This window comes from Schistosoma haematobium, chromosome ZW, assembly GCF_000699445.3.
Source record: "Schistosoma haematobium chromosome ZW, whole genome shotgun sequence".
In the NCBI taxonomy this organism is placed as follows: Eukaryota; Metazoa; Platyhelminthes; class Trematoda; order Strigeidida; family Schistosomatidae; genus Schistosoma; species Schistosoma haematobium.
In genome coordinates, this window is record NC_067195.1 from 25980643 (window position 1) to 25992658 (window position 12016).

The 12016-nt window shown below is 41.5% G+C and overlaps 1 protein-coding gene across 2 annotated transcripts in view; it reads left to right on the plus strand.

The window, feature by feature from the left end:
• The first annotated feature begins 1886 nt into the window (after window positions 1-1886).
• UPF3A (regulator of nonsense transcription) overlaps window positions 1887-12016 on the plus strand; it is a 30368-nt gene continuing 20238 nt past the window's right edge. Inside the window, exons 1-3 of one of the 2 annotated variants that reach the window (XM_051210834.1) lie at window positions 1887-2326; window positions 2357-2611; window positions 5091-5439. In XM_051210834.1, the coding sequence (XP_051070854.1) occupies window positions 2090-2326; window positions 2357-2611; window positions 5091-5439 (841 nt within the window). In that variant the 5' untranslated portion in view covers window positions 1887-2089. Of the gene's footprint in view, window positions 5440-12016 lie in introns of both variants that reach the window. The other variant, XM_051210833.1, reaches the window with a different exon arrangement.

Genomic DNA, 12016 nt, shown 5'->3' on the forward strand with positions numbered 1-12016 from the left:
TTCCCAAGTCTATCATTTTGTCGAATTCGTTTTTGTCCAACCTTAATTTTTTGGGAGCCAGTCGGCGCGCTTTCGAAAATACAGTTGGTCCTGTGGTTGTGATGTAGTATGCAACATTACTGGTTACACATGGCAATTTTGTTCGCATTAGGTACAGTTGAGGGTGATTGTCGAGTATCCGTGGATAGTATGGGGCGTTTGTTTGCTTAGTAGTGACTAGGGGTAATATATAGAAACAGAAAATGAAGTCACGTACATAGGTAATTTAATATTGACATCCACTAACATCCATTTGCACGTGATGATGAATGAATTACGATGTTGTAGAAGGTCTATAACAATGATTGACATAGAAGTACTTCCAACAAGGCAAATATAGTGGATGGGTTTGCAACCGGAAAATGAAGTTACGCAAACAGACAAATTAGTGTTTCCGTCTACTAGCCTCCGTTTGCGCGTATCGATGAGTAGATTGTGGTGTTGTAGCAGGTATATACCAATGATTGGCATAGAAACATCTGCAACACCAAAAATCCAGTGAATGGGTTTGCGTGAACCCACGTTAAGGTAAGCGTACCTTCTATCATATGTGGCGATTGGCTTCCCGTTTGCCGCCTATAAGTTTCAAACCGATTCGTGAGGCCGATCGTTTGAATTTGAGCGAAGATCGTTAACTTCTACGTCAGTATCGAAGAGGTGGCGAACTTTCGTTATCACATCTGCGACGTACAACTGAAGGCTCTTTTGGCCGGTTATGGTTGCCGTTAACGAGTGCCTGTCGGTTTTCTGCAATTTCTAAGAGAGGTGCTTCTACGCGGGGTATGTACGGTCATTACAAAATTTAAGATAACGTGTAAATGTATGACATAACTCGGTTATGTCATTCTGTGTTGTTTGAGGCTTTTTTGACTGAAGAAACCTTGACGTTAGAAAATTTGATGACTTCTAAGGTGCAGTTGGCAGATGCAGCCAACTCGTCTACGGCCTCGTTTTGAAACGAGACCAGCGCAGCTTGCGCCTGTTGTGGAAATTTGGATAAGAAAAGTTGTCTGAATAGGCCATCATCGAAGGTTCTTTGGCCAATCACCTCTCTCATTCTTTGCAACATATCTGTCGCAGAACCGTGTTGCAGGTCACTGTTATTGGAGAGTTGGTCTAACCTTTGTCTATCGGTTAGATATCCGTGTTTAGGGATAGACCGTTTCAGTGTCTCGTGTGGTTCAGAAACATCACTAGTAAATATACTGGGTGTTACGTACCTGTTGAATTCGCACAGTAGTGCCTTGACTACTCCGAGGAATTGTGCGCGTGTGTCGTTCACGCCGTGCTCATTGAAGTCGGCCTGTGGAGCAGAACCAGGCTTCGATGTTGTCTGGCCAGAAGGGCATTAATTGAAAGGAAGGTGAGGACGTAGTCTTTAACTGAATTACCTTGGGTGTCTGTTCAGTCATGATGAAATACTAATTACGAGAATGAACAAGTGAAAAAAAATCTATACAAAAACCCGGAAAAAATATCACAATGTGAAAAAATTAAAAATAAGGCAATGATATATAAAATCGCATAAAGAAACAGACTCACTCTTTGCAATTTGTTGTACCAGATCACGTTGAGCTCACTAATAAAGATGCCACAGGTATTCGGAGTTTGACGACGCTTTAACCAGTAACACCGACTATGAATCGTATCACCAAGTGAAATCAAAAGACAGAAGCGAGGAGATTCGACAACATATTTGGTGGGTTATCAATATATAAAGGATCGACTGATTTAATCCGGCTAGCGATTGCAGGGGATGTTGACCACGGTGTTCCGACTCGTGATCTGGTGCGGGTGCATGACCGAGCTACTTCAGCTAGGTGAGTCCATTAAAAGTAATGTTGTCAGCATCCAATGTCGAAGACTTCATATGTTTTGGCGATTTCTTCATCGCTACAACTTCTTCATATAGCTGAAGCCATAGAATAAAGAAATTGCGACATTTCAACAACTGTTGTAAATACAAGTCGTTGAGCTTCCCATTTATCCAAATCTGTTGATCAACTTTATTGAATCATCTCGGCGGCCTATCCGGGTTTCGTGTTTCGAAATGGTCAGAGGATTGCCTGCAAAGGTCATTGTGAGAGGGCTGCCTCCTAAATTAAGTGCTGATGATTTCATCAGGATTGTTGACCCGCTACCCTCTCACACCTACTTTAGGTTTTGTGGTGCTGATGACTCATTGGGTGGTCTGGGGCTGACGCGGGTTTACATTACATTCAACGACATAGATTCTCTATTTGATTTCAAAGAAAGGTTTGATGGCTACATTTTTTTGGATAGCGAGGTAGTCCTAGTTTTTTAGTTACTCGTTCAGGGAAATGAGTCCTCTGCACTTGTAGAGTTTGCCGTTTGCCAGGCATTGGCGATTGCTAAAGGCTCTTCAGACGATAATAAGGGAGGGAAAGTGGACAAAAAACAGGGTTCCTTGTTGAAAGACTCAGCATATTTGAAGTTTATGAACTCGCACTCTGCTGAAGTTTGTGCCGAAATATCTGAATCAGAGTCTAAAAAAACTCCCTGGGAATCCATTTTAGATGATCTCCAAAACAAGGAAGCGAACGCTCTTCAGGTTAGTGCGATAATGCAATATTATTTTTTCATCCTTAATATTCAGTTTGTAGTCTTGATCATTCGTACGTATATATTGTTAAATAGGGATAAAATTCTCAAAGATTGCTGCAAACATTTTGCCCATAGTCTTCAGTAATAAGGATAGTAGGTTGGTGAACCTGTGTTAGTCCTGACAGATTGCCTTCCAGTGAAGGTTCAGCTCCTTGAAAATATTGACTGATGGGACTGGTACCACTTGTTTGGGTAAGCCGTTCCAATCATTGACTACTCAATGAGAAAAACGGGACCCCACTTTAAGTTTATTAGATCGCAGCTTGTGGACCTTCTTGCTATAACCTCGGAAATTATTAGTGCTTGAGGGAGCAAAAAAGAGAAGACATTAACACCCAAATCACCATTAAAGATACGAAATGCTAGTGTATGGTCACTTTGCGTCCTACGATACGAGAAGGGTAAAAGGTTTAGGCATTTTAAGCTATCATCGTAAGGGAGTTTGGGAAGACCTTTTACTAATTTTGCTTCCGAACGCTGAACATGCTCAAGTGAATTGATATTCTTTATCGGACATGGGCTAGGTGCCTGGATACAGTACTCTAAGTGTGGTCTTACATAGGTTGGATATAAAATTCGAAAAATTTCCTCGTCAAAGCATTTGAATGCTCGGCAAAGTGACCATAACTCACGGTAACATTTGGCAGCAGCTGCGATGAAATGCGTAGTTGTTTTCAAGTCATGACTTTTTGTACTTGAACTCGAAGAAGTGATATACCATCAATAATATAATGGTAACTACTACCATACGACTGTAAAGTTTAAATTTGTCAGTGATGCTTTCATCCTTAGGATTGACGTAGTCATTATATGGTATTTCCAGCCCTACGTAGTGAGTAATCGAAAAGTCAATTTAGAACCACATGTTCTTAGTATCTACAAAGAAAAGAAATATTGAATACTGCAGGACATCTATCCATGTTCATTCAAGATACCTTGCATTAAATTGACCGTGTTAAACTTGGAAGATCGTAAGGTGACTACAGTGTGTTGTGGCATTACATACTACAAAAGTTGATTTGTTATGTTATTAGGGGTTAATGGCAATGTAATTAGTTTGTCTATCTCTGATCGACACGAGTTACCCTTGAAAGGTTCTCATCATCTGGTTATAAGCTAGTTGTTTCCTTTCGATAGTTCATCCATGTTTTGTGCCTATACATTTCAAAAGTTCGCATTGGAGTAATTTTGAGGATCGTGAAATGTAAGCTCAAGTGAAGGTAGCCCTTCAAGGGTTTTCTAAAGGCTTCGTCGTCGTAGTGCGAGATTTAGATAGTTATATCTGGTCCTCAAATTATGAGTAAGCTAGTCTTCTATACAGCGTTACAAAAATTTCTCGATTTTCATTAGCTACTGTGTTGGATAACTCCTGAGTGAATGTTTAAAGCGTTGGTTCCCAACCACTAACTTGAAAGCCCAGATTTTCCCACATACCTCGGCCTTAGTAGCCAGGTAAAATTGCTGGCCCTTGCACAAAATGTGGGCATTTGTGGTAACTGATATAGTCGGTGACGGTGTTGTTTCCTAAATGTAAATGTTTCAAAGCCAAAAGTAACATAGTTAGCTGGGATGGACAAATAAATAAAGTACATTATTAACTTAAAGCACATATGATAGGTTATTCGATCATTCACTAATCCTTCAGTTAAAATGTTAATTTTTTTGTATGGAAGTAATATAAGTTGTCTTTGTCATTGCATATGGAATAATTCATATTGCTTCTGCCTGTCCATAAGCTTTCCACATATCACAATTTCTATTATCACCTGAATAACTTACTGAGCGTTTCGTACGGTGCTAGTTACTGTTGTGTACAATGGAATGCATAAAGGGGAAAGAACAAATATCTTTGGCACGCCACTAGTGTTGGTGTGTTTACGGTTGTAGAAAAAAGATACGTGAGGCTTCTCTCCTTCGCTCAGCGTTTTATCTCAAAACACAACCCATTCTCCAATATTGACTATTTCGTCACTAAATATTTCTTTCTTGATAATGTACTAGTTTCTAGCTATAAAAAGCTTATAAATTCCCACGTGAATTCCCATGAATAATTTTACCCTACATTCTTTTCCTTTCTGCATGATGCTGATGGTCAGATTAAACGTCTGACTACTCATCATTATCACCTATTTGCTATCTCACTAGTGCGTGAAAATATTATTTCTACCTCGTGTAAGTAGTGTCGTTATCTTTCTGATTATCCGTACTGTTTGTCTGCATATTTCTATCTTTATCCGTCTATCCAACGACCTGTTTACCAAATACGAGTTTATGTTCTTAGCTTTACCGTTTGTTTGAGGGTTTCTACCCGGTTACCCAAATCAAGTAGTGTCAAACTTGTAACATGCTGGGTTAAACCCGGATTTTCTAATCATCAAGATATCGCATATGTATACGTATTAAACCTCCGGATGATTGTTTTGTAGACACAAACTGTCACACCACTTTTAACCTACCTAAATAACCGTGGTGGAGATATTAGACGTAAAGATGAAGAATCATCACGTCACAGGCAGTTTAGACAAGGTAATGCATCTGTCATCAAGAAAACGCCGAAAGTAGACAAATCTGTACGAAGTCATCCATCAGTTAGGCGACCTCATGAATTAAAACGTATTTCTTCTGATCGCATTTGCGAGGTTTCAAACAAAGAAAACCCTCAACATAATAGCACGGAAGATTTAACGAGAGTTGATCCAAAAATGCAAAAGAATAAGAATTCAGAAAAGTTGATCACATTGGATGCAAATGAATTTCCTGCTATGCAAAGTTCCTGTGAGTTCTATTATTACTTTTTAAAAAAATTTTTATTTAAAAGTTCATCTGGTCACAACATCAAAGTGGTCGCAATGTTTATTAGTAAACAATCATTCCAAGTGATATTAAGTCCTTGTGATGGTTTTTGATGCTAAGAATTTGGGTGATGATGCTTAACCAGTCACAACGCGAATGTCAGTACAGTTAGACATTGAGAAAATTCATCACATAAAATGAATAGACATGTTAGGAAAAACATTGAGTGAGGAAGTGGCACATGAGTTTATGAGAATAATTTTTAACAAAATACAGTTTAGCTGAAATACAGCTAGAAAGACATTTTAGATTTAAGGAAGCTCATTAAACCGTAATAAAACGTTGTAATAGAAAACTACAGCATCTCCATCAACTATTCTCAATCGTATCGAACGACCTCTCAAGTCTTGCGTAATCCCCAGTCCCACTAGTAGAGTCCTAATGGCCCAGCATATCCCAGTCTTACGCAACTCAGTCAGTCAGTCAGCTACAACGTAGGACCAGGCACATATATGCATCGGTCCAGGTTGCCATACCTCATTAGCACAGCAAGATGAACACCAGATTCATAGGAGTGGTTAGGTCAAAGGTGGTAATATATAGGAGAAAGATTGCATATAAGGATACAGTACAGGAAGAAAGTAGTTAGTAGAAAGAAAGATATGAAGTGATTTTAATCTCTTAGTTTAAGAGAAGACAGGGAGTGTATACACCTACGCCATTGCGATCGATTCTGAGCCATGTCACCAAGAGTCTCTTACCATCGGTTACGAGTCACGCGGACCCCAACCAAATAGTCTGCATCTACCAACATGGCTCAGACTAGAGGTTAGTGTCTTCAAGCACTGATGCCACGTTTTGGTTTGGCCGCCCCTAATTCTCTTCCAACCATCTCTAACACCCGTTAGCATTGCACGACGTGGTAATCGGTGTTCAGGCATACGTAACACGTGGCCCAACCATCTCAGTCGATGAAGATTCACAACCTCATCGACTGATTTACCATCATTACCTAATACCCTGCGTCTAACCTCACCATTACTTATCCGGTGATCCCAGCAGACGCCAGCAATATTTCTAAGGCATCTGTGGTCAAATACTAGTAGCTTACGGGTGTCTTCTACTCTTAAAGGCCATGTTTCGCTGCCGTAAAGTAAGACAGAACGGACTGCCGCGCAGTATACTCGTCCTTTTATTGATAGATGGATATCTCGCCTTCGCCATAGGTGACGTAAGTTGGCAAAGGCCAAACGAGCTTTTCGAATCCGTGCTGAGATTTCGTCCGATACCAGCCCATTAGGGTTGATCAGACTTCCAAGATAAGTGAAGTTGTCGACGCGTTCGACCACTTCACTCCCTATCCTTAGTTCAGGTGTTGACGCAGACCATTCCTGAAGCAACAACTTGCATTTAGAGGGAGAGAAGCGCATCCCAAACATTCTGGCATTGTTGCTTAGTGCTACCAAAAGACTCTGCATTTTATCGGCGTCTTCACCAAACAGGACTATATCATCTGCGTATTCTAAGTCGATAAGTGGACCTTCTGGTAGGAGATCAATACCCGAGAATTCAGTCGAGAATGTTATTTCCATCAGTAGGTCTATGATGAAGTTAAACAGAAATGGAGAAAGTGGACAGCCTTGACGGACACCACTTGAGGTTGCAAAAGTAGATGACAGTTCGCCATAAGCTCTGACTCGACTAGTAGCGTTCGAGTAAAGAGCCTTTACAAGGTTTATGTACTTCTGGGGTACGCCTTTCAATGACAGACACTGCCACAGAATCTCGCGGTCTACTGAGTCAAATGCTGCTTTTAAGTCAAGAAAGACCACCATTGTCGGACGTCGATAAGTATGCCTGTGTTCTAGAACCTGACGAATGGTGAATATGTGGTCGATGCAGCCACGACCAGGTCTGAAGCCAGCTTGGTTCTCTCGTGTTTGCAGTTCACGAGTCTTAGTTAAGCGTCTGATAATTATTGAGGCTAGTATTTTAGATATTATATTAGTTAAACTAATCCCTCTGTGGTTGTCACAGGATGATTTTGACCCTTTCTTATATATTGGGACGATAAGTGATTGCGACCAGTTAGATGAGATAACGTCTAACTCCCAGATTTTAGCTAAAATATTAGTCAACCTAATCACTAAAATTGGACCACCATCCTTAAAGACTTCTGGAGCCAATCCATCTGGACCAGCTGCCCCTCCTCGTTTCAGATTAACTATAGCCTTTTGAACTTCTGCTAGAGTTGGGGGACCTACTTCATTGTTCCATTCACACTGTCTGGGAATGGAGGGTAGTTGTAGAGTCGCTGAAGGCCAGCTGAACTGTTCCCTAAAATGTTCCGCCCATCGTTCTAAACGTCTGGACTGGGAGTAGATGAGTGTATCGTCTTTTTCCGAAATAATCTCACTTACACTTGACTTATTAGTTCCAGTTTCTTTTATTAGTTTATAAAGCTGCCTTGTGTTCCCTATAGTCGCCACCTTTTCCATCTCTTTTGCTTTCGTTGCCCACCACTGCTCACGGTCGTTTCTTAGACTTTTTCTTAGCCTAGATCTGATTTGTTGTCGCTCTTCATCATGTTCGGAACCTGATGGGACGAGTTTGCGAGAATCCATCAGTGTGATAGACTTTGAAGAAATCCACTAGTTCGTTGTAACTCTGTGGTTTAAGTCACTAATAGATTTCATTGCTGTTTCCACAGCTGTTTGTATATCTTTCCAAGCAACATCTAGGTCAGCCTCGTTTTCAGAACTACCTAAGTGTGACCTCAGTTGTTCGTGGAACCTACTTTTGGTTTTCTCGTTACTCAACTCAGTTCTAATGGGTCTTTTTAATGTGGCTTTTTTGCGTCCAGTGAGGCGCAAGCAGATGCGTGCCCGTATTAGGGCATGGTCGGAGTCCAAGCAGGTACTCCAGAATGAGCAACAATCTTCTACCGACCCTCTCCAACTATGACTGATAGCAATATGGTCTATTTGAGTCCATCGTTGGTTTGTTGTAGGGGATCGCCATGTTAAACGATGTCTCTCCTTATGCTTAAAATTTGTGTTTGCTAAAAATAAACGATTGTCTGAGCATAGTTGCAGCAGACGATCACCATTATCTGTTCGCTGTGCCGGTATACTAAAATACCCACCTAAATGCCTTTCTGTTTGGTTTAAACTACCTATCTGTGCATTAAAGTCACCTGCCACGAGTACTATGTCTGAACGTTTAGCTTTCTGAAGAAGTTCAGAGAGCTTTCTGTAAAATTCATCTTTCACTTCATCTGAACTGCAGTCGATGGGAGCGTAGGCAGAAACGACAAAAAGGCAACGACGTGTGTCCCTATCCTTCCGAGTCCTTACGGAGCCGTTTAGCCGAACAGCACATAGACGACTGTTGACGGGGATCCAATCTAACAGTGCTTGTTCCGCCCTCATGCTTAGTGCTATCCCTACTCCTGCCAGTCCACGAGAGCTGGCCATCGGGTCACCAGATACACGGAGGGTGTATTTCGTTGGCTCTCCGTTTTGCCGAGGTGAGGTCAAGTGAATGACCACACTGGGATCCTGTATGCATGTTTCGGAGACACAGCATACATCAATGGTACGAGATTCTAGGGTTTTAGCCGAGGAAGCCTGCTGACCGATTTGGCATAGGGTGCGTACATTGAAGGCTCCAATGTGTAGTGTGGAGCGAGGTTTCAGTAGACCTGGAACAGTGTTTTGAGCACTAGAATCGTTGGCTATGGTGACACTTGAAGAGGAAGCCGAAAAAAGAAGTTTAGAGTTTGAAGTCGATGTAGGAGGAATAATAGGAATTGAAGAGGGAGGTTGATTATGAATACAGTGGTCTTGAGTGCTGTTAGAGGTATGAGGGCGGTTATCACTTTCCGGTTGCCCACACCGTGGAAGGGTTCTTCTGGAGGTACCTGAAAAGGAAATCGGATTAGAGATGGTCTTAGTGACCTGGGAGCGTGACCACAGTACCCAAGCGAAAACTGCTTGAGGTCGGTCACACACTACCTTTTTGTGAGTAATCTTTGTGCTAGCTCCGTACTTGTTGAGACCTTACCTCCGGAGACGGATATCCGTGGGATAAGGCGAGGTGTGCATTTTTAGGGTCGACCTTTTCTAACCCCACCCCTCCTTATGGGAAGGCAGCATCGCTGTCATGCTGGTTGTCTGAAGGAAACACCTTACTGCTGTCACACCTCTGTACAGTCAGCAGTACGACTTCACCTTCGGACCTTGGGTTTGTTGCATTTAGTCTTACTGCTCTTCAACCGACCTTTCTGACGTGGTAGGACCTTGAGGAACAGTTGTTCCAGTCAGTATAGCTCAGTTGCTTCATCACGATAGGCAAGCCCGACCACCACGTCAAGGTAGCAGCAGCGGTGGCGGTGAGCTAATTCAAAAGAGATGGAAAAGGCGGGAGTTGTAGTCGACTTTTCAAGTTTATCAAAGAAACAGATATTAGGAATTTACGAGTTAAGGATATTATTTGTAAACAAGATGGGATAATGATCCACTTTTAGCCCAAGAGGTTGAGATGAGGAAAACGCTGAAGAAAAATCCAAATGTTACCCACCTACCCTTCAGTTGTTTACTTTTACCAAGCAATCTAAATAGGATGCCAACATACGCCCTCCGACTCTTAATGAGACAGAAGTCATAGCTAATCTAAAGCGAGAGAACGCTCTGATGGGTTAATTTCGGAGATTTTTATGGGAGAGGTAGTCCAGTTTTATCTGTTAGATTGGCTGACATATCCGTTAGAGTCTGAGAAGTGGACGCGATCCCATCTGGGTGGTCTTGATCTCTGATCGTTCCAGTCTATAAGAATTGATAGGAATAGTTTTGTGATAACCACAAAGGAATCAACTTGGTAGTGTCTAAAATATTAGCCTGACTAATCATCTAGCGCCTAACAAGGGGTTTGTAAAGAGTAAACTTAGGAGAACCAGATTAGTTTCAAAACCCGACTTTAATGTGTAGACCAAATATTCAGTATTTGCTAGGTTTTTGAGCAGGCATACCTACCAACTATCAATTATAGTTGTACTTCTTGGCTTTTAGATAGTGCTCGACTCCGTAGATTGAAAGGTTTTGTGGTAGTTAACATCATTGAAACGTGTAACTTATGGAGCCTCTCTCTATATAGAAACTAATGGTGAAGAGCTTATAGGGAACTGTCATCGGAATCGATACCTTCAAATGGTGTTCGTCATGGTTGCCAACTGTCCTCATTTTTATTTAACTATATCACAAATGCTTTTCAGAGTTAACTCTCTTGTCGTTTGAATTGTTAGTAATCGATCTAAAAGGTTCTTATGTTCATTTAGAATACCCAAAAGATAGTCCTAGTTAGTGAAGACGCGAATAAAATACAGTCTTTCAACCGCCTCAAGCAACAATGCTATCATGTTTGGGATGCGTTCCTACCCCTCTAAATGCAAGTCATTACTTCAGGACTAGCCTGTGTCAACACCTGAACTAAGGATAGGGAGTGAAGTGGTCGAACGCGTCGACAACTTCGTTTATCTTGGAAGTCTGATCAGCCCTAATGGGTTGGTGTCTGATGAAATCACTCCACGGATTCGGAAAGCTCGTTTGGCTTTTGCCAGCTTACGTCACCTATGACGAAGGCGAGATATCCACTTACCAATTAAGGGACGCGTATACTAAGCAGCAGTTCGTTCTGTTTTACTTTACGGCTGCGAAACGTGGCCATTAAGGGTAAAAGATACTCGCAAGTTACTAGTATTTCATGACAGATGTCTTGGTAATATTGCCAGCATTTACTGGGATCACCGGATAAGTAATAGTGAGGCTAGACTCAGGGTACAAGGCATTGATGGTAAATCAGCTGATGAGGTTGTATGACGTATGTTCAATCACAGATTACCACGGCACACAATGCTGACTAATGTTGGAGACTGATGGGAGAAAGTTCGGAGAGGCCAAACCAAAACATAGCTCTATTGTTGTGACCTATACTTAGTTGTTTGAGGTCAACTCTTAACTAAACAACCTAAGCTGGTACAAAGTCATTAACCTCTGGTCTGAGCCATGCTGGTAGATGCAGACTATTTGATTGGGGTCCGCGCGACTATCGTAACCAATGGTTGGAAAATCTGAGTGTCATGGCTGGGAATCGATCACAGTGGCGTAGGTGTATCCACTCTTTATCTTTCTCTAAACCTTGCAATAAAAATTACTTTATATCTTTCTACGAACTAATCCTTTCTCCCTGTATTATATCCTTATATGCAATCTTTCTTTTACATATTATCACTACTGAAATAACTACTATGAATTTGGTGATCATGTTGTTGTGCTAATGAGATGTGGCATATTGAGCCGATGCATATATGGTCTTACATTGTAGCTGACTGACTGGTTGGTTGAACGAAACAATGGAGAGAGGTGGTTATATGCCCTTATTGTGCTTAAGGTGTTTGCATATAGCGCCTGGACTTATGATAATGAGTGAAGCACTTGAGTGCACTGATCACTTCACTTATCTTGAAAGCCTGAGCGACCATGTGGATTGATATTTGACGGAG